Below are 26,876 nucleotides of genomic sequence, written 5' to 3' on the forward strand. Positions count from 1 at the left end.
TGTCCAAACTTTTTACTGTGCTTGCTTTTACAGTTAGACAGTTCACCATTCTGTGCAAACAAAATATTCTGCTGTGTTTTCCCTGAGTTTAGTTCAGAAGAGGAATCTGAATGAAATGTCAGCCTGAGCCATGCAGCTTACACAAACCAAATGTCAGGGTTCAAGGGGGTGTGGTGATAACATCTGGAGGGGGCACAAGGGACAGAGGTGAGTGATCCACAGTCTGGAAGGTGATACTGCAGGGTCTAGGTCAGGGGGGAGGTGGGAGATGCTCAGGAGGGATGGGTGCAGCATGGGGATGATGAATATATTGCCATTTGAGAAAAGTAACCTGCAATCAGGATTTGATCAGATGGTGCCATTAAAGGGCTCAAAAAACATTTTCCAGTTACCTCAGGGAACAAAATCCCTTATTATCTGAACAAGAACACTACCAAAAACTAATATTACCATTTTAAAGCATAGTTATGATTTCTGCTTTTACTGTCACTAGCATTTACATTCCTCTTTCTTCTCTCTTCAAATTCTACAACCAGCACCTAACACAGACACACAGGGGGCATTTGCAGGCAAATACATCTTCCTCAAAGCAGCAAACATGATCCCATTCCTGTCACAAATGGTTAATTTTTTTTCTGGGGCACTCAGCATCAGATTTCAGGTGGAGGCACCTGAAATAGCAGTCCTATGTTATTAGCCATTTAAGACCAAATGCTATCAAGAACACAATGAGTGGAAGTCTAATCTGCAAGTTGTACTTCAGAGATGAATGAAATGTTTACAGGGCAGTAGTGGTGTGAAAGTGGAAGAACCTGCTTCTCTCAGAACTCTATATGCTCTGCTGGCACATTCAGGGTGAGAAACATCCACTGTGTACACAAACCACACTGCTGCTGTCATATCATTGCTCTTTTTCTGTGCATTGAGGCTCAGTCAGCATCACAGCATAATTTCTTCACCCTGACACTAGCAGGCTCTCTTCTGTGCCAAAGTGAAGAGCATCACCTGTTTATAGCTCTGCCCTTACTACCATAACAATCATTAGCAGCATTTGGGAATAGCAGGCTGTGTAATTGCTCTGCAAGTATATTCTTCAGGACTGAATTGCCTTTAATCTTCTTAGTACCTCTTGGTTATTTTCTTGCTTTTTACTCTCTTCTTCACAGCTCTGCACAGAACCTTGAGTCACTTCTCTCCTACAGGTTAATGAAATGATTTCCTAATTTCTTCTGCAGGAAGTGAACTGTAGCACAGGTATTCCTGACTTTCTTTACCTGACCAAAGAAATAATGAGGATTTGCTTCACCTTCTCATTCAATCTCTGCTGCTGGCAGATGTTCACTTGTGATGCCAAGTCCTACTGACACTGCTGGGAGTCTGTGGGCTTCAGAACCAGTTTGGTTGGATCTCATCTCCACTTCAGAGAGAACACTGCAGCAGTGGCTGGAGCAGTCTCTGGCCTCTACAGATTACACAGGCTGGAAATGCTGTATTATTTCACCCCAGTCACCATGTATGCACTAATTGGCTTTAATGACCTAAGTAAAGAAAGGTGAAGAAAATCCTTAGGATTCTACAAGGTGTTTGCCAGAGGTCAGCAGAAGACTAAACAGAGTGCAGTCAATATTGCTCTGCTTGTGTGAACACAAAAAAATAGAATTCTTGATAAGCAGCTATATTTGATTTCTATACTTTGATGAAAAGCATCAGCTAAACACTGAACATGGATTTTAATTTGTGTGGTATTTATTGGTGGTCAAGATAAGCAGGAAAAAAATGGCAGTGCTTTCCTGACATCATGCCATATTGGAAAGCAAGGAAAATCTGTTTCTGCCTGTAAATAGGACTTGTGGAAGTCCAAAGAGAGAATAAATATGAAAAAGGAAAAATAAGATATCCTTCAACACAGCCACACTTCTGATCACAAAGATGTTTTGGAGACAGCTCAACTTCATAAAGCTCAGCACAGAAGTATCTCCATGAAATGAGTCATAAAAAACACTAAGAGAAGATGAGGCCTTTGCCTGTGTTTTTGGAGGAAATGAAGAAACAAAGCAACCCCAAAGATATTTTACCAAATGACATATAAATAAGGTATATTTATTTACATTTTGGGTTTAGACACTTGATAGCTAATAGGAAGAAGTGAATTTGATGGACATTCAGAAGTGCTACTACATCTACACTAGAGCTGGGTTAAACAACAAGTCCACAGTCTGGACTACAGGAAAACTCCTTTAGTCACCTAATATCCCTTTTGCATAAAACCAGAAAAAACAACATAAAAACCACAAAAGAGCTCTTCTGCTCCCACCAGGGAGGATCCTTTAGATCCTTTTAAAGGCTCTAATTACTGAGTATTACAGCTGGTGTTCTTTGATTTTACTGTTTTCCTGGCATTTTACTTTGCTGTGGGACTGTTTTATGGAGCATTTTGGTGAGCTCCTGATAGGCAATCCTCCAGATTAATTCAGTGTTCATTGGGCCAATAAGTGGTCAGCTTCTCTGAGAGACAGCACAGCAATGAAAGCTCACTATCTCCTTCTGGGAATTCTAGGAAGATTGAACAGCACACAGTATTTTGAATGCCAAATGCTCAAAAGTCCTGTTTAGATCTACACATAGAGCATTTTCAAAATAAATCTCCAGGTAAATGTACTGCTCAGGATTCAAGTATGAGAGACACAGATTAGCCTAGGAAACTACAAATGCTGCTTTAAAACAGCTCATTACAGATAGGTTGGTTTGTTTTGTGAGATATTTTTCAGACCCAAATTAGAGCAGAACAATTAAATGACCATTAAGTAAGCATTCAGCAGAGCTGGCAGGACCCTTTGAATTTGTTTTGCTCCTTTTTTTTCCTCTGTAAAGCTGAAAAACACTGAAAAATTTCACCTGTAAAAGGAAACTGATAAGAGGCTCCATGGATTCTCAGTGCCATACAACACCACTTCTACACAAGGAAATACCACTTCTACATGTTTCAGAGTTTTGAAGTTTGGGGTTTAAATGTTTTAATTTTAAAAAATATATAATTGTTATTATTATTCCAGAAAAATCAGCTACTTCAGAGAACAAAATTAGGCTAAGTGGGAGAATACACTTATTTTAGTGCTAACAACATTTTGTTGACATGTTCAGGTAGTTGTATTCCTCCTCACTTCTCAGAACCTATCCATTTCCAAAGTCAATTTTGCTGCCTTCCCAGTACAAAGGCACAGTGCAGAGAGCCAGCAGGCATCCTGAATTTCAGAGAGAAGTCAAGCTGCCTGGCACCATCAGAAATTGTACAATTTACAACAGGGAGCCAACAGAGAACAAAGACAACAGAAATGAGGGAAGGAAAGGCAGGAGAGAACAGGATTTGTGAAATGCACTGTTATCCACCAGGCTGCCTCTGCTACACTTTGACCTCTAAACATGTACACATAATTCATCAATCACTGATCCTAAAGTGCACCAGGGATGAAAGAAGGGCATTAAATAACAGATTAACAGAATGGGGTTCAGGGTATCTGCATTCTGTTCATACTAGGAGCATACAGAAAAACAGATACTCAGCTGAACTAAACAGATTTGAAGGAATCAACACAGTATCAACTAAAGTGCATGCACTGACAAATGGTCCCTTCAAAGGTTTTCTGCAAAGTCCTTGTGATTTCTACAGCCTTCTGTGTAACTCCAGGCAAATTATTTCACTTTTCTGTCCCTCATATCTTGGTGTAATAGCTCCTCTTTCAGAGGGGGTGTAAAGTCCTGAGGTAGTTTTTGCAAACTCCTGCAATATTCTCTAGCCAATTACTGATTAGAAAAGCAAGTAACTAGGAGAAGCAGAAGGAGAAGAAATACACAGCATAAGAACATTCACCTCCCTGCTTCCCCATCCTGGCATTTGTAGCCTTACAAAGAAATGTCAGTTTAAATAACCAATTCTCATTACACTAAATACTGAAATGCCAACACTGATCATGTGGATTTCTGTTAAAAATTAATGTTTTAGGAAGGAAGCTCTTAGTTTTTGCCTTTCTAGTACTTTGCAGTTTGATATGTATTGAAGATAGCAGCTATTTCACCATCCTGTGCCCATGTGAAGTGCAGGCAGAAAATCTGCCAGCTCTGGTAAATCACCAGTGGAACACAATGCTTGCAGCACCAAAGTGGAAATATGGGCTTACATGGCATGTGCAGTCATTTGGCAAGCTGTCAACACACAGAACTTGTAAAGAAGGTGCACTCCATACCAAAGGGGGCCAAAAGTGCTGTTGCTTTTACTCCAAGGTGAATGCTTTATGATGAAACAAGAGAAGAAAGATTACTTGCAGCTCCTCAGCCCTGATAAACCAGGCACAGCCTTTGGGAAATGCAGAGTGCACAAACTCCAGGTTAATAGATTTGCTGCACAGGTTCAATGCTTTTATCAATAATGAACATAGTTCAGATGCTCTCCTCCCCCTGTTGCACTTAACAGCTCTGCTTCCCCATTTCTGGAATCCTGGGAGCAGCAAAGCAGGGAAATCATCCTGAAGACCTGCTCAAGATTGCAGGTTGACTTTGCAATCTCAGCATAAGATCCATTCCACTGAGAAAAAAATAACATTCCAAAGACAGTGCTACCATGACTGTCCTGTGGCTTATACAGGACAGAATTCACCTCCATGAAAAGTCAAAGGGAGTGGATATTGAAAAGAAATGTTACTGGTGGGACAGGGAATTAAGGAGAGAAAAGAAGTAAGGATTTTTGCCTTATGTTGTTACTCTTCATTTTCTATCTATTCTCTTCCTCTTCACCTCATTCCCTCTTGTTTGGCTGTTTCTCTTCCTCCTTTTACTTTCTGTTTGCCTGACAAACCCTTGTCTCTTTTCTTCCATTGTGCTCCCTCTCAAAAATGTCTCATGGTGCTCCTACAAAGTTCTTGCTATGAAAGCATTCACAGTGACTTCTAAGATAAGAAATTTAACAAAGTATGCAAGTACTCTTAGGCTTGAAATATACATTACTATAAAATATATGCATCTCCCTTCTTATTTCCATTAACTCCAGAATTAATTCCGAATAGCTCAGAGCAACCTCAAACATAATTACATGGAACTGAATAATTAATAGAACTGATGAAATGCATGCCACATACAGGAGGCTAACAGTTTATATGACCAGGTCCTTGCTATTCAAATCTTGAATTTCTACTGTTTTATAACCAGAAACACATTGCAGTATCAGTCTCTAGAGCTCCTGCTGGATCACATCTCCGAGATTTGTCATGAAGGGCAGAAAAGAGGAACAGTGCCTCCAACACAGTCTGTGACTGATTTCCCTGTACAGAGAAAAATACAAGACACACATAGAGACACCCACAGTGACTACAGCAGTTATGAAAGATGCTGAGCATCTGTACACAGTATTCAGAGCAGGCCCTGCATTCAGAGAAAGACACATGACAAATACAACATATGGTATATTTAAAACAGAGTCCATTTGTTGTGCTGTGTGTGAATGGAAGCTTTTTTCCAGCACTCTCTGGCTTAATATTCTTCCCAGATCTTTCTCACCTGATGTTTCAGTCAACTGGATGCTAGAGGCCTTTAAAAAACATGTCAGTTCTTTTATTTAGTATAATCTTGCTATATCCAAAGTAGACAGTATGAACAGAACATTGGTTCACTTCCAATGCTGCTGAATGATTGAGTGTGAAAGCCTCTTTTGCCTATTTTCTCTTTTTGATTTTTTTCTCAAGGTCCTGCTTTCCAGTGTGTTTTCCCATTCGTGCATGCAGTTTTCCCATCCTGTCAGCACTGCCAGTCACTCAGCTGCTGAGCCACTTTCTGCCACACAGGTGTGGAGAGATTTCCCATCTGATTTACAAATCCTGAGCTGCCCCTGTCAAGCTGGCTGCCTGTCATGCTGCTGCAGGGTGTTTCCAACAGCTGCTCTTTCCAAGGTGCACTTCTTTGCACCTCCAGCTTAATTTTCCCCCTTTAGTTTTCATCCTTTCCACACCCAAAGGCACTGGCAATGGAGCCATGCAGAAACAACAACTGTACCATTAAATTATTTCAGATTCTTGCTTGTTGAGAAATGATCTGCATGTCCTAGTTCATCACTCAGTCATATTCAGCTGTGCATCCACTACTCAAGCACTATATCCATATGACTTCTACACATCTAGGCTAGGATTGTTTTAGCTTTTTTTTTTTTTTTTTCTTTCTGTTTCCTTTTTAAAATATTTATGCCTGTTCTGATCAGTATGATTAAATCTTGTATCTGTTGAAGGACAGCTTCTGCACAACACTCTTGGAATTCAACCCCAGTTTCTGGAAAAATCTGGACATCTGCTCTTGTTCCTGAGGGTTGGGAGACTTTTCCTTTGAGTTTCCATTAACTCACCGCTATTGTATCCTCATAACTATTGGTTTTCTAGTGCATTCAATCTCAGCTGAAGAAAAGCAAAAGTAGGTATTCACTACTTAACAACAACTGGTTTTCTTTCTGAATTAAAAACTAATTCAAAGTCACAGAAAATTTTGAAACACAAGATTTTTCTTTAAGAAGGCAAGCGAGTTAAAAGCCAAAGTAGAATGTGCAGAGACTTGGTCACATTTTGCTGAGTGTAAGTATGATAACAATCTGAACTGGTCCCTAGGAACTCAACAGAGGACTGCAATCAACTTCACTTGGCTGTATTTAACTCTGCAACATGGGATATACTGAAATTCTATCTTGATTTCATGTCACATAACATTTTCTCACCTCCTGGTTTCTGTCTGGGCTGCTCTGAAGCAGCAGGACTGCAGCTGTTCTCATGGATGGGATCTGTCCTGCATTTCAGACACAGTCTTAGACAATACTGGAATATTTACACCTCAGTTTTCTTACACAGAAAAGGAAGATTGCAGCCTCAGGTTTCATATGCATTTAAAATTTTTGTAAGCCAAAAGTGGCTTACCTTTGTCTCCAATTCTATGACATCCTAAGCATTTAAGCTGACATTTACTGAAGGTCTTAAAGTGAAAAGCTAAGGGGGAAAAATCAACAAAATAGTACTGAGAATTTTGATACTTAAAACCCGCTTTTGCAGTTTTATTTGGAAAGACTTAGTTTTACTTGAATAGTGCTTGGAGGGCAGCTACAAAGAGGATGGAGGTTCTCTTTTTGCAAGGAGCCACAAGGAGAAAAGATAAAGAGCAATGGTTACAAGTTGCACTGATCAAGGTTTTATCAGTTTTATGACCTAAGAAAGACAATTTTTGCAATGAGAATGGCCATTCAGTGAAACAACCTCCCCAGGGACATACTGGAGTCACCATCACTGCTGATGGTGGTTTGCAAGATGTGACCAGACAGGCAACTTGGTATTTTCATCCAGACTCCCTTTTCCACAGAAGAGTGGAAATCCTTTCCAACCTAGGATTCTATGAGACTATTTATTATCACATCTAGCCCTAAACTTTCACCTAAAACTGATCTGGTGATTCTGTGATGATTGCTGCTTCCCCTCACAGCCAAACCCAAGTCAGGTTACATTTAAACTGGTTTTACTCCAGTTTCATTTTACTAGTCCTAATCATAATAAGTCATTTGTATATGAAAGAAGGGAGATTGGTTCTAACAGAAATTACTTTTTACTCCTGCCAGGTATTTTCACCTGTTGCAACCTCCCTCTAGGCAAAGTAAAATCTCTTTCTATTCCAGAGGAATAGAGAAAGAAATGCAAGTTGTCCCTCACACAGGCTGCTGGAACAAGTAAGAACCCAAATTTTTGTGGTTATACACAGCTTCAAAAAGTTATGCATTTCTAACAGGGTGCAGTCAGATTTAAAATAGCTTTTCTATATCTGTATCTCCTATATTTTGTGAAAGATAACAAATTGAATGTTTTATTCTAAATGTATCATGGGAATATATAAAGAGACAAGTTTCTATTACACTTAGGTCATAATGTGTGCAGTTCCAGGAAAAGGCTTCCAAGATTGCACTATGTTTGTGCAGATAAAACTGCTGCTGCCTGAAATGTTTTCTCATTATTTTACCTATGAAGTGATTTCCTTTCTAAAATTTGCTTTACATGTATTCCTTTACAATCATATTAGGATTCCAACTAACAAAAGGACAGGATTGTTCTGTGTATGGGATGCCTGCACTCAGGGTAGCCATGGTGAAGCATGTCCTGGTAGTGGAGTAATTTAGCTGGTTGCTTCATCATGGAAGAGCTTTCAGAGTTGAGATGAGAAACTTGTACTTCATAAAGTCTGGAACAGTGCTGGCAACACTTAATTATTTAAAGTCACCCTTCCACATGAATTTAAATGTGAATAGATTATTGTGTTTTCTGTAGAAAAAAACACCTCTTTCCTCTAAACTGCTTTGCAGAAATTCTGAGTCACAAAAACCTTCTTGCCCAGAGTCCCACAAGAATCAGCAGCAGAGATGGGAATAAAGAATCCCAGAATCCCAACTGTTACACCTCCTTCAGTGACTGGGGACAGCACTTCTTCCCAGGGAGTCCTAACACATTATTCTACCATTACAAAATCTCACTGAACTAAGAAAACCCATGAAGAATTAAAAAAAAATAATAAAAAAAAAAAAAACCAAGAAAATAGGAAGGAAAAAAAATGAAAAAGGTGGCTTTATAATCCTCAGAAGCAGAAACTCAGCAGTTTGATGTCAGCTGACCAATGGACTCCTCTGCTTCTACTGCAAAATTAACAAGGGTTTAACACATAATCAAGTTCAACAAGCTTCTGTGTATCAGCAAAAGCATGATAAACCATTCCACACCACAGGTCTGCTTAGCAAGTGCAAGACAAGGTGGCTTAGCACATTTCCTTTTCCTCTGAGTCTAAACCTACAGAAAGAGACAAGCTGGTTTTGAGAATCTTGCTAAGTTGTGGCAGCTTGACTTTATGTTGAATTCTTTAATTCTGCTAAGGCTAATGGGATAAGAGGAGGTGAAAAAACATTTCCTTGCTAATCAGTTTTTTAACAGGCTTGAAAATGACAGTGACAACTGTGTAAAAAGCTTTTTCACCCCTTGATGAGACCACCATGATTTCAGCCTTCTATAGCCTGGTACTTCTCCACTTCTCATCTCCACATGAAATTGCCACTCATAATTCACCTGCCTTTTCAGCTTACTAGGTATTGCTGTATAAAAACATTGGCAGTGAATGATGAGCAGACATAAGACCATTAATATAACTGTGCTAGATACAAACATCCAGGGGATGGAATCAAAAGGGGCTGAAGTCCTCCTGGCCACAGAGCTCCTGAAGTATGTTTCCTGTAGGCAAAAATCCTTTAGGCTTTAGGAAACTTGCCCCTGGAGCTGGGAATCAGGTAGGTGAGGCAGTTTGGAGCCAGGGTCCTGCCCACAATAACTTCTGTGAGTTGTAATGCAAAAGGGATTTTGGTACCATACCCTTCACTGTGTTCAGTGTGAGCTTCAAGGGAGATACAGGCATTCTGTCTGTTTTGTCTATCTATAGGCACTCTATCTATTTTGACACTTTTAAAGCCAAATTTAGATTTTTCACCAGCCTTCCCAAGGCTTTGTTGAATCAAGGCTTTTGGCTAATCATCAGATTCAGTGAAAATGTGTTGTAACCCACTAACCTGCCTCAGTCCCAGCAGAAGTGCACGATACTAATCTCCACATTTATTAAACACATGCTCCCTCTGGAGCTGGAGATGATACAGTAACAGCTGTTTTATTCAGGTTTCTCTTTAAGCCATTAAGAAACAAACACAACCTTGTCTCTGGTACAATTCCCAGTGTTCATACACACTCATGCAATTAAGATACACAAAGATAAACAACTGTTAAGTTCTCCATAACTTCTACAATCTATTTTCCCTCCCATTCTCTCTCCCTGTTCTTGCCATTGCTATTGTAAGTAAACTAGCACTGAAATCTGATTCAGCAAAGCAAAATTAAGTTTTATGCAAAAATAAATGAGGTAAGCTGTACTGGGCATAGCATCCTCCCAAAATACTGGGATTAAACATAAGAAATCAGTAGGCCTGTAATGAAGACAGTGAAACAATGCAAATGCTGGGACACCAGGGTTTGCTCTGACTTTAATGTCAGCCTGGCCTCCCACTAGTATAAAATTATTATTTCTCTGTGGATCATTAATCCTTTTTGTCTACAAGACATAATATCACTTCTGGATGGCAAGACAACATGTTATTTGAGAAACAAGAGCATAAGCCCCCATCATGAACTCCAACATGGCTTTTAACCACAACCTGTGGGTAGGAGCACAGTGACACCAACACCCCAAAAACACTGGGACAAGCACAGTGCATCTCTGGAAGCTGAGAAAATTCACAGAGCAGCCAACAATTTTAAGGAGGATATCTCCTATTGGAAGACCTGGAGAGTGCAGAAAGGGTTGTATTCCTTCCTCTGCTCAACTCTCAGTACCCAAAGCTCTTTTCAAACTCTGAAACCACCCCATTATTGAATGTGCTGGTGAGCTCCAACCAGTTCTGCTGGTGTGTGGGGAGGTGAGCTGGACATCCTTAGGCTTGGTGCTGCTCCCTCCCTTCCAACTCATCCCAACTCCAATCATGTCCTAAGCACCCTGCAATGCTTCTCCCTTTTTCCCCAAGGCATTTGAAAACTGGAGGGGAAAGGTGGCAGCAAACTGCAGGAAGAGCCTTGTGGCTGATGGTTTTAGACTAGCTGAGTTCTTGGAGAGACTTTAGGTAATGCTGGGGACCCAACACTCTGTGACTGCACATGCATTTTACAGAGACAGAAATGCACCCACCCTGCAATGAATGGATCTTATTATGCACAAAGTCAACAAACTTGCTAAAGGGCTTTGGCAAGTCAGTGCCTTTGTGTTTGGACTGCAGGGCTGGCTGCGTGGTGTGCTTTGTCCACTCAGCCCTGTTTACCAACAGAGGTACAGTCACAATACAGCCCCAGGCACCACTCTGGATAAATATGGTAATGTGTAATGTTGTGTTCCAACAGTTTCTGTAGCAGTGTTTACAAGTGAGACCTACGAAAGCGAGTAAACACAGATATTAAAAAAGCCATTTGCTTTCTCACCATGCATGTTTACTGCTTGCAGCTCAGTCACCTCTGACAAGTGAAAGAGATCATTTCATCTCAGTTCCTTCCTCCAGCATACCCACCTGATGTATTTCTGTGGGGGAGCATGACACTGCAGTGTAATGTTTGCTGTTATTGTAAATTGACACTTTGCTTTTGAAAAGCTGCAAACCATTTGCTCATAAAACAAACTGCAATCCCCACGAGTCTATTTGCTAGTTTGCTTGGCTTTTTTCAGATCTGAAACAGTTTTAAGATATTGCTTCAAATGAAACATCCATGTCTTGTATGACACTTTCTTTGTAAACAAGTTAACACAAATATATTTTCCATGCATATTTATCATATGCCCATAGCAGTCAGTGTTGAAATCCACTCCTCTCATCTTTCTAACAAACTAGGAATCCTCACAGCCATAAAAAAATACCCTTTTCCCCCAATGAAACTATTCCTTAGAATAAACTTTTGACTTTAGAGTCTCATTTTTAATTTATTTCATTAATTTTCATCTCAGATAATTTTTTTTTTTTTTTATTACAGCTGGGAATTTTTATAATGTGCAAATTGAAATAATGATTGTAGCACAGTACTCTGCATGTGCTTTTCATTAAGCCTCCAGCTACTATTCCTTGCTCTGTTGGATATCTTTGTGTCAGGGTTACTTTATGGCAGACAGAAATCTGGACAATTTAAAGTTTAAAGAATGACTAAAAACCTATTAGATAACAAACATGCACTGGTTCATGTAGCTTAATTGCATAGTCTTGTCATAATCAAAATACTTAAAACATAATAATCATGCTAAAAAGTGGACCTGTCAATATATTCCACAGTTTCATGATTCTGAAATCACTGCTTGTTGTTACAATTCTGTTCAAGCAGACACACAGTGCCAGAAACACAGTTACACTTCTGAGATGCTGTGCTGTAGCAAAATTAGTCATTCTGTTGGTAAGAAAGTAAAATATCATAAACTCATACCCTGTTCAAGTATGATTTCCTGGTCAGTATTAGTCACTTAAAAGAGTTCAGAAACATTTGTGTGGCCTGCTGAAATTTACAGCATGCTTACACTGTTGATCACCAGTCTCATCTTGCTACTTTGTCATGCTGTATTGCTTATTGGTAAATGAGTTTGCTGCATATATTCCCACTGCTGCCAGGGCCACAGAAACCTGAATGAACACTGAGAGAGTCCACTTAATTGCAAAGATTTATGACTATGTTGTTTTCTTTTCTCCCTTTCCCCTCAAACTTGTCTTCCATGTCTGACATCTATAGAAAAGGGAGAGCTGCTTATTCTAGTCCAAAACAGCAGCAGACAAGGATCACAGCTCTGCAAGGATTCCTTGTTTCTATTGCTAGTGCATAGGCAACACAGAAATTGTGTTTTAATCCACCTAGGACAGGGTACTGAACCAAAGGAAAGTCCTGTGTCAATACAGATTCAACCATGATCAGTCTGCAATGAAGCAGAGTTACACAGCTGGCAAAACCCCTGTAACCTGTGTAATTTGCAGAATTAACGAGCTGTCCTCTTGGATTTAAGACACCATGCTTTCTAAGGTGAAACACAGGTGCACCATTATCCAATAATCAGATTTTTTACTTCTGGAAACTCAGAAGCAGAAAGTTACCATTTGAAAAATCTGTTTCTGCCTGCACAAAGAGTCTGCTGTGCGAACCAAGCATAATTTGTGTGTCAAACCAAAGCCTGTTTCTTTGTCTTATTTATGGCTCTGCTACAAGTTTGGGTAGCAGAGGAATCAATCCATTTCAACCAACCAGTAAAATGATTTTGGGAACTGTGGAGAGTAAAAAACAAAAAACCCAACAAACCCCAAACAGTTTCAGCTTTTCTGATTGAACACTGTTATCTCAAGAGCAAATTTTACATGCTGAAAACTTACCAATGGAGCGATGAATGCAGGTGTGCTGGTTATCACTCAGAAAAAAACCCTCTTTGCACTGACATTCGTAGCTGCCCATAGTATTTACACAAATCTGCTGGCAGCCTCCATTGTTATCCAGACACTCATCAACATCTACAAGACAGAAGGAAAAAGAAATTCAAGATAATATACATATTTGGAATATAAATCTAGAGGAGTGAGCAACACACAAAAAGGCACGCTGTAAATTAACCTAGTGAAGATTACCCAAATTAATCCCTCTAATTATTTCTCCTGCATTTCAGGCTTAAAGTTAACATGAAAAAAAACCCCAAACAGTGCAGACAGAAATCCCACGTCGTCTTCATGTATTCTGAGCTGCAAATTGATTTCCAATGCACAATGAACATGAACAACCTAAAAAGGCTGTGACCCCATCTGCCAAGTGTGCTGTTGCACTCTGTCATTCCCACTCCACTTGGAAAGACATACTTCAGGTCTACAGTAATTTCCAGCAGGGGTAGCAGGCAAACACAAAGGGCATTACTGGGTGAAAAGAGTCTTTATAGAGTTCTGGTCTTGAACAGAACAGCATGTTTCAATTACTGGAGTCATAACCCCCTATTTTGTCAGTTTGTTTAATGTTGTTTAGTGAAAAGAAGGCTTCTTAAATCTTAAATGTTCCATGTCTGTATTGTCATTTTAATAGGCAAATATATAAAACCACAAAGGCAGCACTAGCTACTGGCTGTTTTGAGGGCTCTCCCCCATCACTTCTCTTGGCATAACTGTTTTTATGCTGTAGTGTTTAGCAGACACATATGTATCAGCATTGGGAAACCACTGCCACTATTAGGCATCCGACCCACATTCAACTTTACAATTCTCCTGTTTTGCTCATGAAAGTGAGTCATACCTATTTTTTGCTTTTTCTTCTTGCCACCTGAAAATTCCATGCTTTCCTTTTTTTATGAGGACTCTTCAGCCAGTTAAGTTATTTCACAGTATGTGCCAACATGCAGGCAATGGAGCTGGTGTGTGTTTTGCTTTCGTTTTATTTTTGGAAGAGGCAAGAAAAAAAAAAAAAAACAAGAACCCACAACAAAGCTAAATGATCCACAACACTCTAAACCTCAGAAGAGCTGGCACAGCTCCTGCAGAAATTAATTCCACCAGGACTGGACAGTGTACACTGAAATAAACCCAAGCTGCTTTTGCTGGTCTGAACACAGGGCTGGCCGTGAGCTCACCCAGCTATTGCTGTTTGTGCTGCCTTGGTGTGACAGCTCTGGGGTAATTACTGCAGCACCCAGGGAAACCAGGCAGCCTCATGAACTGTGTAGACAACCCTCCTTTTTTTATTTACCAGGAAATTTTAAGCACTATTGACTCAAACTCTCCATATCAAAATTCCCCCTGCCTTCAGTTCTTACTCTTTTCCAGAACTGAGATTTTGGTAGTGTGCAGGAAACAGGGAAATGAAGACTTTCCTTGCCTACTGCTTCACAAGAAAGAAAATAAATATCTTGGCTAGACCCTTCCTCTGTCAGTCAGCAGGCCTTGCTGCCCTTGAGTGCCAACTCAAACCTGCTCCTTCAGAACAGCTGGAATCTAGATTCTCCTCTCTGGAAAATCAGCTGAACACTTACTGAAGGGAAGCCTCAGCTGGTACATGCATAAAGCCAAATTATGCTACAGAGTATGTGTTCTTCCCAGAGCTCTGTTTATGGTATCACAAAGTCACTCAAACAGTTGCCTTTCAACTCTGGTGAATAATCTGAAATGAATGCAATGACTTGTAAACATTTTTCTTCTACTATTGATAGCAAATGCTAATAATTTACTACTTCCACAAAGAGATCAGTTTACCACCAAGCCCCAAATCCATAAGCTAGAATAAAACTATTACAGTCAAAATTCTTTAGAAAGCTTTTCTATGAGGAATTTCTTCCAATTGTGTGCAATAACTTGCCTCAAAATCATTTTAATAGGCATTGATGAGAAGGACTTGAAGAAAGGAGACAGCTGGGATCTAGGATGACTCTATCTCTATCATGTTTTGCAATGGATCTTGGTGATGGTGCAGGATTTACATGTTCTCTTCTCAGGTCTCAGTCCTGCTAGTGCTGGGCTTTTTGGAGCACTTTCTATCACTTCAGCCTTACAGGGAAGTATTGCTTAATACCCACCACACCAAGCAATCTATTGGACATGGATGCCTGGAAAATACTTATTCAATTCTTCACTGTGTAAAATTTCTTTCCAATAAAGCACTTTGTGATTAGCCTGTCAGTTTATTAATAACCCAGTTGAGAGAACAGCATAAAATAGTCTTCTGAAGTTATGCAAGTGAACTCCATCAATTCCAAGAAGGTTAAGTTTTGATAGATCTGGCAGAGTAATTCCTTAATGTCTCTGAATTTTTTCAAAGCTCACAAGGGCCTATTTCTTTCTTTCACTGTGCAATTCTCATTCAGTGCAGCTCAAGTCATCCACCTGAATGTAGAAACATTGGTAGTGCAGCATGGGTGGGACTGAATTTTGAACCAGATTTTCTAGAGATTAAGTTCCACATAAACACCAAAATAAGCAGTCAGGTTTTCCATAAAGTTTTTTAGCTCCAGTTTTGCTGGCTCTCTACATGACAAATATGGCTGTTGACTGTTTTGAAAAAACTGAGGGTTTTTTTTAAAGATCTCAGGATCTTTAATTGGTGCCAACTCTGTGTGACAGTTTACACCTGCACCCCAGGGGTCTAACTCTAGAGATTTGAAAAAAGTCACTTATGGAATAAAATCCCTTCACTCAAACATCTACTCTCAGCCCCAGCTAAAATCAATTTAAAAACTTCTACATTGACTGAACACAAATACAAAGCTAACTTGATTTATTACTCTATTCTTAATAGAACAGATTTCGCTCTTCTTTTAGAACAACAGACAGGTCTTCTTTGATAAACTTTTACACAAAATCAGGTACCACTGATCATTCAGGACCAGATTTTCTCTCTGAGGATGGCAGCCTCAAGGGAGCAGAAGCAAGACTCCATTCCTTTAAAATGGTGTATGGGAAGTCAAACCCATTTCCTAGCCTCTTTATATAACAAAAGTTTCAGCTTGGTCTCCCCATCAAACAGTGCGCAGATTCCTAAAGTACATTATCCAGTTCTTACAGGACAGCTGAGTCTCAAAACCCCACTGATGCAGGAAGATTTCAGCAAGTTTTTATAGTCCAAACCCACAAAAGAATGCTGAAAGAATCTAACCTGAGCTGAGCTCAGGTGGTTATTCCACATGGCTGCTCCAACCCCATCCTCAAAAGAGGATGAAGATCTAGTAGGGAGTGAATACATGCTCTTAGACCATTCTCTGTAGTGCCCATCACAAAGAACTGTCCTGTGATTCTGTTTGCTGCTGGAAGCACCTAGAAACAGCTCAGTTTCTCTTAGCTGCTCCTTACCAGCACAAATAAACAGCTCAGATGACAACCAGCACAAAAGCAAGAATTGCTGCTACAGCATTTAGACCAGTGACAAACCTATGTTTGCAGGGAGAGGAGCCCCTGGACTTTAGAGTGGCCAGTCCTCATCTGGGACAAGCAGGACCAGGGCAAGAGCCAGCCCAGGGAAAGGCTGGGAAAGGAGAAGGATCTTTGAACAGAGAGATAATGGCTGCATAAATGCATACATATATAGCTATATCTATATATCAGAAGCATTATGTAAATGAATGCAGATTTCAATTTGCATAAGACCTCTAGCTTTTTGGCTCACTGCCTTCACATAATCAAACTTGTGCTCTGTACCTCAGTCAGATGAGATCCTCTGGAGAGTGGTAGTGTGGAACAGTATCAAAGGGTAGGAAATATTACAGTTGATAAAGATGAATGGTTTATATATTAAATAAACAAATGTTTTCAGTTTCTCATTTAATTTATCTGATGAATTTTTCAAATTAACTTCACTGGTGTTTCACCCTGATCTGGCACAGAGCTTCTTGCAGCATTTGGCCTGAAGAAGCTCTTCCAAAAAGACACCATGGAGGGAGAAAGGTCTGCTAAGGGTAGCTGAAACCAAAACCACCAGCAGGAAGACACAAAAGTGGAAACACTACACACAGTCAATGCCAGGGACAGTATGTCCACTGTTCTCTTCCTCCCCTGATCTTCTCTTCCTTCCTTCTGACATTTCTCTTTCATGTCAGCATTTTCATAAACACTTAAGCCCCTCATAAATCTGAGTCTTCAAAATCTCCAAAGCATTTGGGAACCATAGTAAAATGTACTTGCTGTAGCACTGAGACTTCTAAAAACAGGATTTTGACTCATGATCCAGGGAGCTGATCCTGCTATTTCTTTTCCTCTAAGCTACTCTTGGAAACTTTTGGAAGATGTCTCTAAGATGCCTATTTTACCAGTGCAAAACATGGTGACAGAGAGATGAAGCACTGATAGCAATACTGCAGACTTTTCTCAAATTTTGTTTTTCTCAAATAATGTTTTGTTAGCAACAAAACACAACTTAGGATATTTTGCATTTGTAAGGGAAAAGATTAGCAACCACAGGGTTGGAAAATGTAGGTGCCTGATTCTGGAATTTTAAAGTCATTATAATCTGAATATTTCTAGTCAGAAAGCTGGCTGAAAGTAAATGAAATTTTTTTTTTAAACTACATTTAGTAGTTTTACTGGATACTGGATTTACTACAGTCATAATTATACCAAAATCACTTCTAGCCCAGCATCTCTGACACTGTCCTTGCAGCTGATATTCAGGAGAAGACTGTAAAGATGGGACAGAACCATTGCAGAGATGTTCTCCCAGGTTTCAGCCATCACACACCTATCAACTTTCCTGAATCACTTCCTAGACCATTGTCCTGCTGGATCTTTCCTGTGTGGATTTCTCTAACCTTCAATGTGCCCAACACAATGGGGCAATTACTTCTACAATACTATTATGAGATTTAATTTTGTTTATAAAAATGACATGCATGTATTTATTTTTAAAATGCTGCTTCATAGTCTGGATGAATGCCCCCAGAATTCATTATTGTGAAAAAGAGTAAATATTCATTCACTACTTGATTTTTCTGCATTTTTCTTGATCTTACAAATCCCCCTTAGCCTTGTAGTGTCTCTCTCATCTCCTCTGAACCCTGGAGCATAGAAATATACAAATAAGATAATCACAGAAACAATTCAAATCACTCCAGTATATCATGTTTAAAACAAAATGTGCTCATTTCTAGGAGTTAACCTTTAATGACAGCAGCATTTGGAACACACTCTTCTCAATTCTGTAATCCTGCAAGTACCATGATGCTCTGTTGGAGTGGGTGTCTTGGAAGATGGGATCTCAAGATACCCATGTAAGCCCAGGGAGCAAATCTGGCAAGTAGGAGTGGGATCAGAGCAGAGGCTGCAGGCAGGTGCTCCTGCTGGAACGCTGCTACAAGCAGTGACACGCTGAGGAGGTGGGGAGGGTGATCCCTTGCAGCAGCTGAGGGGCCATGGAAACAGGAATCACTGCTAATTCAAAGAGCTGCCAAACCATCTTCCTTTGATTGACTTCGTATCAGCAAGCAGGGAGAAATATTATGAGGCACTGCTGCTTTTGTGCCCAGCATTTCAATCTCCAGCAGATCTGAAATTGGACTTCAACAAAAATTTAAAAGCTGGACCTAAATTTTCTGTTATTTGCACATGAGGCTAGATTCTACTTTTTGTCCTCTCCTTTTAGAAACTGAAAAATCTGGTGAAGAAAAGGAGAAAGGGCACCACAGCCTTGAATTCAGTGCTTCATTCACCCCCATGGTTGCAAAAATATTCACTAGAGCCCTTGGTGAGAAAAGATGCACTTGCAGAAGATGGATCCTAGAGTAGTCAATCTTTACTGAACTAGACATGAAAAACACCCCCCAAAACAACAAAAAAGATGGAAAATTACCTTCCCCTGAGAAATAAAGCATATTTTACAGATGAGAAACATAAAGAAAAATCACAAGAACGCTCTTGGGTGATGAAAACTACAATCATTTAAAAATAATTGATTAATGAATTGATCCCTAGAACCACTCTTTGCTTATGTACAAGGATAGAACACTTAAAGTGCTGGCTGTGATCTGCCCTGCAGAATTCAGTCTTTCAATGGGCTACAATCACCTACAATCACCACTCCCACCCAGCACTCACTGACTGGGTTTCTTGTTTGCCTGCACAACTTGAAAAGGATGCTTCCAATCGTTTCTGCAGCTATTTTGTGACACACAGTGGAATGTCTTAAATGTCACAGCAGGCAAACATGGCATAAATGCAGCTGCAAGAGACTCCTTTGCTCTGTACAGCCCAGGGAACACACCAAAATAAACATCCAAGTCCCTGAATGTGACTTCTTAGTTGTAGCTTCTATCCTTTCACAGGTGGCCTCCTGACAACAAAGTTCCTGCTCAATTATTTGTTCATGTTATCCACTCTCTTGATTGGGGTTTTAAGACAATTTTGTGTGAATTTGATCACACTTCTTTTCATCTGTACCACTGTCTAGGAATGCCAGCAGCCTCCAGCTTGGCATGAAGCTCTTTTTGTGAGGCACAGACATCCACACACCCCATTTGTATAAGTCTGCAGTTCCCACTGACATCTAGTTATATGTAGGCACTCCAAGTGGCAAATATTTGATTAACATTACTCCATAAACTAGTGGAGGGAAGCTAATTACAGATACAAACAAGCAGCAGTCCAGATCAATTGAAGGAAAAATCTGAGATAAGTAAATTATTTATTATAAATAATAAATATAAATAATATAAATAATAAAATAATTTATTATTATTTATCTATTACCATCATGCCCCTTACTTTGTCTTTTTCCTCAGCATCATTAACTGCTGCAAGCTGAACTGAACTATCCTTCTTCCAGGATAATTACAGCTTATACCTGCCACCTTTTATATTTACTTATAGACCCTACTAAGATGAGAAAAATCTGGTTTGGGTCAACTCAAACCTGCTTGTTGCTCTTCTTCTTGTAGTGTTATTATTGTTTCAATAATGAAAAAAGATTTTGCTGTGGGTTAAAAAACCCATAAAACTTGATGTGAAAAATGAGACAGTATCTCCATCCCATGTTGGTAACATTTTCCAGGTCTACACCACATGAAGTACTTCCTTCCTGAGCTCTGGTAATAAAAGCCTAGAAAATGGCTAGATTAAAGATTTTCATTGTTATCTATCAGTAACACAGGGGCCTCTCTAGATTCAGATGAGGGATTTTAAGCACTGCAGCATCCAGTAGGCTATGAAGCCATTCTCATGCTCTGTGTGGATAATACTTGAGGTTCATGAAAAGTGGAAGAAATGGGAGAGTCTCAAGCACAACTTTCAATACAGTGAAACGAGAATTATAGAAGGAGTAGAAAAATATTGGCTTATTCAGGTAAATTGGCTTAGTCAGACACATAACTACTCATTAAACTTCTGGAGAACAGAAAATTGTTGAAATGTTTTGTAAGTCCTGAAATCCTTCCTGTAGGTCATATCAAAACAATTACACTTTCCTGAAATTACCTCCATTGGTGAAAACTGTTTTATAAAGCTAGCCTCAGCTTCTGAATAGCTTCAGAGAATGAATGATTCCTTTGGCATAAAACATTTGGGTAAATGGGTATTTTTGCCACCTGAGAAATGAGTTCAGTATATCCACTCTCCTAAACATGAGCACCACAAAACCCAGTATTTAGAACAAATATTTTATCTGATTTCTCTGGACAGAAATGCCTGAAACATATTTAAGGTCTTACAGCAAATAGTATTTTTTTTTAATATGAAATGGCAACACCAGCTTACCACTCACCCCAGTTGTGCTGTATCACACAGTACAAAGCTGGACTGGTTGGTTGGGGTTTTTTTGACTACTTGGGTTTAAGAAAACAATTGGACACCAGTGCACCAGCCACCCATTAGAACATGTAAGCTGCAGTAAGTTGTGTTAATGCTGAGCAACTCAACAGATGGACACATCAGCCACATTCACCTCTTATAAAGAAATTGCAGCATTGCCCTGAGCTGGGAATTAGCAATGAAAAGCAACAGCAGTCAAAAAACCTGACTTCAGGAACATCATATTTATGTAGAGAAAGCATGAATTTAGTAAGTTTAGAGCTTAGTAGTGTAAAGCCAACACAAAGAATCCAAAATAAATCAGAACAAACAAGCACCCTAACTCCACCTTCCCTGTAAAATTCACCATACCTGTATATTCTTTTCACCAGCACCTGGGAACACATAAGTGGATTTCTCTAACAGCTATAGAACAGGTGCAATTTTTAAAGAAAAACCCCTAAGAATTCTTACTTAGGAGTACACTGGATATCATCCAACCTCTCTGCTCAGGCAGGGTCACCCTAGAGCATATCAGGATTGTGCCCACATGGCTTTTGAGGGTCTTCTATGGAAAGAGACTCCACATCCTCTCTGGGCTTCAGCTGCCTGCACAGCAAAGAAGTTTCTCCTTATATTCCTCATAGAACACTTGCTGTGTTGCAGTTTCTGCCACTGCCTCTTGTCCTGCTGTTTGGCACCTCTGAGAAGAACCTCTTGTCAGGACACCCTCCATGCAGACACTGACAGACATTGGTAAGATTCTCTCTTGGTCTTTTCTCCAGCCCCAGCTCCCTCAGGCTCTTCTCATATAAGAGATGTTCTAAACCCCTGAGCATCTCCACAGCCCTCAGCAGGACCAAATCCAATTGATTCTTGCACATAAATTAATTTGTAAATTACAGGAATGATGCAGAGCTTGCTATGGGCAACTTATTCCACTGAAAGCCTTCTTACCTTTTACTCTGAGATATCTAATGCTGGTTGTACAGAACATTAAATCAGAGGGAAAACTATTTACATGCTAAGGCAAATGGAATGACCATCTACTGACAAATTCTGCAAGTTGAAAGCCCTGAGGTCCCACTCAGACACGTAGCCTGTGTGAAATGATGAAGTGGACACTTGCTGGAATCTACTCAAAGCAAAAGTCAGTCCTTGCCTGGGGTATTCATGTCATTTCAGAGCACAAGAATGAGTACTCACATTCTTTCAATGTGCAGTCATTAACAGCCTGAGCCTGTGGTCCACTCAGGTTTTATAGTTTTGGAGGAGTTCTTCAAGTTATTTTTAAAGTGACTTAAACCAGGTCTCTTAGACTTCCCTAACATGTTCATACAGGGAGTTGCAGAGTTTTTTGGAAGTACTGAATAACACTTGGTGACACAGAGCCACTCTCAGGCCTATTTAAGAAGCACTGCAGTTGTACAGGCAGCAAGATATCATGACTGGTACCTGCTGTGCACACAGAAGTTTTGATGCACAGGGACCAGAGTGCTTGCACATTTTGATGCACAGGGACAGGCACCTTATCTAACAAGCTCTACATGACTGATCACACAGTCCCTCTAAATCCTTAGCTGGATCCAGAACCCTTCCATTGCTGTCATACTCATAATTTTTATGGAGTTTCTGATTAATTTCAGAAGTAGTTTTTCAATTATGCCTTCAAAATAAACAACACAAATAATTAAATAGTTTCTCAACTTTTTCAAACATTTTTGCTCCATCCTATGGCACAATATGAACCCTTATTTGTGTAACAAAATATATTTTCATTACAGAAACACAGAACAGATAGGGTTGGCAGGAACCCCTGGAGATCATCTAGCCCACCCCTGCTGAAGCAGAGGCACCTGGACCAGGTGGCACAGGATTGTGTCCTGGTAGGTTTTGAATCTCTGCAGAGAAGGAGACTTCACAGTCCCAGTGCTCTGTCACTCTCACAGCAAAGAAGTTTTTCCTTATATTCAGAAGGAGACTCTGTGTTTCAGATTGTGCCCCTTGTCCCTGAAGATACTTGTATGCATTTATAAGATCCCTCAGACTTCCACAGAACCAGATTCCATTTGATTCCTCACAGGAGAGATGCTCCAGTCCCCTCATCATCTACACAGCCCTTTGCTGGCCCCACTCCTGTGCTGGTGATCCCACAGCTGGACACAGCTCTCCAGATGTGCCTCCCAGGGCTGGGCAGAGGAGCAGCATCACTCCCTGACCCTGGCTCTGCTCCTCCTGATGATCCCCAGGATCCCACTGGCCTCCTGTCCCCCTTGGCACTGCCTGCTCAGGGATATTCTGCTGTTCACCAGGACCAGGACCCCCACTTTAATCCCAAACATTGGAAATTCTCTAAACAACCATTCTTATAAAAGTATGTCCAGTGACTTTTTAATGACTATTATTATTTTGATGTTAGCTACAATCATAAAAAAAAAGCCCTATTAAAACATGCTGCCATCAACTACTCCATGTTCCTTCCTGCTCCTCCTTTATGCAAAACTATGTCTTATGCTCTGATCCAGCTCCAGTAAGAAACAGGGAATATTTTGAGATGCTTGAAAAGGAACTGGATTGAAGTCTGCAGAAGGTAATGAAAGCAGTAAAGACAAGCCTCTACCTTGGTCTTGTAGTTAAATCCATACTTTCAAGTTTGCACAATGTCCACTGAAACCCAAAGAATAATATAAAGATACAGAAATTCATGGAGAGTATTAGATAGCAAAGGCAAGGCACTATGGAAATCTGATCCTATAATCTACTTAACAAGAAATCCACTACCAACCTTTCATCCAGAGCTCATTCCTACTGGAAAAGAGTTAGGTCTCATTTTCTAATACAGTCAGCAACTATGCAGCAGATATTCTTCCTGATGGCTGTTTCTTGACTGTATAAATCACAATGTTTATCATAAATCAACACTGCCAAGAACTGACTGCATTCTGAGCATAGCTCGACAGTGACTCTCTTTGAAACCAGGGATCAGATGACTTTGTCTGATGCCTTTCTGTAATCCATATGAATTCAGTGTTTCTATGTCATTTCTAGGAGTGAAAAAGGCACTGTTCCATTAGGGAGGGCTTGAATGCCATGCACACCTGACACACCCATTATGGGCTGGAATCCTGCACCCCCAGGTGAGCACACATTCTCCCTTGGTTTAACTAAGTGCTAAACACAATGCAGCTCCCAAAGCTTTGATAAATTCAATCCATTTTATAGTTTTTCCCTTAAGGTATACATCAATATAGGCCACACTGGCTCAGAAATTTGCTATAATGAGAAAGTTAAGATGAATTAACAAAAGACACAAAACTAACACAAACCAGGTAAAGCAGCAAGGATGCAATATCTCTGAGCTTGTTGAACCAAGACACTATCTACACCTATATCAAACTAAGAGCATCCATGTGGGATTTAAGTTATACATATTAGCTTCACACTTTAAGCTGTTTACTCTTTACTTTCCTGAGTGTTTCATGTAGAGATATCTTTGCTGTGATTGATTACCTCCTCCAGGGAGTAAGTATTTGGGGGAAAAAAAAAAAAAAAAAAAAAAAAAGAAAGAAATAAAAAGGCTCAGACAACAAGAAGACTTGCAGAAACAAGAGACTGAGATTGATGCTGCTGTCACACAGCTCCCAGTTTCCTAATTTATTATGACAGTCTGAGAATCTAACTTCATAGCTGACAGCCACCAAGATTTATTCTACACTTCTGATTATTTCCCCATACCTAACAGAAAACTTTGGTCTATGCTGATTTATACACTCACTTGTTTTAGTACTTCTTATTGGCTTAAGAAAGCAAACACATGGCAAATTAACATGTAAAGAAAGTTATATCCCATTTGAACTCCAAAGATTAATGTGGGGTGACCAAACATTAGAGTACTTTTAAAGGGGAAAACTTTATACAGAAACAGAAAAAGCAAGATAAGAAAAGCAGTGTTGAGATCCCAGCTTCAGAGAGGGCTGGATACCAAAGATCTTTCCATTAATCACAAAGAGGATTCCAGATTTTTATTGGATGTTGGAAGATCATCAGAACTAAAATATTATAATCCCATCTTGAAAGAGAGATTTAATTTAGTTTTCTGACTGCCTGCTACCACTTGGCACCATGGAGACTTCCACAGGATGCTGGCAGCCAAGTAACAAAAGCAAATACATGTATAAATAAGTTGCATGTAAACATCTAATCAAGAATTGTCTCTTTACATCTTAGCTACCCATATTTCCTCAGCACCTAGCTATAAATCAGCACAATCTGCAGAAGAGCAATACATGTTCTAAAATCTGATTCATGCTGCTGTAACATGAAGACTGGACACTTTAAATTGCTGTGATGAATCACAGTTGTTTTTATTAATCTACTTGTACAGACCAAACAAGACTGGTAAAATATCTGAAATCAGGAATATGGTAAAAATCAGTTTGCTGAAGAAGTATATCAGAAAACAAGTTTCTTTGTCACTTAGGCTTGCTTCTGAAAACCAAAGAACTTCAAAAAATGCTTTCAAGTTTTCCATTCTGCAGGAACACATTTGTCACTACAAGGCAGTCTGCTGTGCAATTTGCAGCATGGATTTGTGTGAATGTGTTCACTGCAGCTTGTCTTGGGAAGGTTCCTAAATACCAGAAGCTCCCCTCATCTCAAGGCTCTTAGTACACCCCAAGGACCTGATCACCATCTGTCATCTTTTGCAGAAAGGCAGAGCTCACAAGGGTTTAAATCATGCAGATAAATGTGTTGCTAAACCTTGCATTTCAACAGTTCTCATCTTGTCTGTAAGTATATATTTTATAAATCCCCATTCCCATCTTGTAGCCTGGACTCCTCACAGTTAGAACAGCTTCTTGCCACTCAACTACCTGATTTAGGGTCTGGCCTGCTTCTCTTAAGGCATAAACCACCTGCCAAAGAGTAAGAACTTCAAGATTTAGATTATTAACCTTCTCGAGAAAAATACCATAATTTTACATTTGTTTTAATAAAAAATGAAGAGTTATTAAAAGAAGGCTATTGGGTGTATTCAACCTTCCTCCATCTGCCAAGGAGCTTGGAATTACTAACCAGGAAAATCTGGAAGAGAGTATATGACTGATAATATTATTAGAGGCCCTGCTAATGTGCTAGAGAAAGACAACACAACTGTCAGCTCACCTAAAAGTCTTCTGGAATTAGGAAAGAAGGACAAGGAAAACTGGAAAATGACCAAGGAAATGAACCATTTTTAGCTCCTCTTTAAAATATTTGTTTTTATGAAACTAAAAACAACTTTGCAAAAGCTATTTAGTTTTATATTAAAAAAAAAATCTACTTCAACTGTTGGGAAACAAAGAAAAATGAACATCAGGAATACCAGCATTTGCTTGGAGTTTAAGCAAGCAACAATTGTGCACAGCTGTCAGGAGAAGAAGAAAAATACAGCTAAATTAAAAAGAAGACACTGGTTTCTTTAATCACACCAGTGATTATGCAATCCTGAGTTATGTGACACTTCTGGACAAGATACATCTGGCAGCTTTAGGAATGATTTCTCACACATTTGCAACTCTCCTCCCACTTCATGCTGATAGTCAGATGAGGCCACAATCCCAAGTCCCAGTGTGGATGTTTGAGGAGCAGGGTAGGAACAGGTAGATTTTGATTTCTAGTGGGTTTGGGTTTATTTTGAAAAAAATGAAAAACAAAACCACATAGAACACTGGAACATTTACTGAAAAAGGACTGAATGATATACATACATCAAAAGTTGGACTCAATGATCTAAGGGTTAAAGTCAATGGTCTTGGAGAACTTTTCCAACCCAAATGATTCTATGTATATACTAATGTAAATTTTTTCATCTTAGTCAGATTGCAGATTACTACTACCCATCCAGGATTTAAGTCTGCATGCCAAGGTCCTAAAATAAGCCAAGAGATTTTAAAGGAGCACTTCAAGACAGGCACTTGGGTTTAGATCTTAACCTCAGACCTTAGAAGAAAGGAAGTTTTGTGACTTCAAACATGAACAAGGTCTATTTTATAACAGGCAT

At 39.6% G+C, this 26,876-nt stretch overlaps 1 protein-coding gene across 2 annotated transcripts in view; it reads right to left on the reverse strand.

The window, feature by feature from the left end:
* SCUBE1 (signal peptide, CUB domain and EGF like domain containing 1) overlaps nt 1–26,876 on the reverse strand; it is a 184,377-nt gene that overhangs the window by 123,610 nt on the left and 33,891 nt on the right. For both annotated transcript variants that reach the window (XM_056481851.1, XM_056481852.1), the window contains exon 4: nt 12,974–13,108. In XM_056481851.1, coding sequence (XP_056337826.1) covers nt 12,974–13,108 — 135 coding nt within the window. The remainder of the gene's footprint in view (nt 1–12,973; nt 13,109–26,876) is intronic.

The sequence above is a fragment of the Oenanthe melanoleuca genome, chromosome 1A, assembly GCF_029582105.1.
Source record: "Oenanthe melanoleuca isolate GR-GAL-2019-014 chromosome 1A, OMel1.0, whole genome shotgun sequence".
Classification (NCBI taxonomy): Eukaryota; Metazoa; Chordata; class Aves; order Passeriformes; family Muscicapidae; genus Oenanthe; species Oenanthe melanoleuca.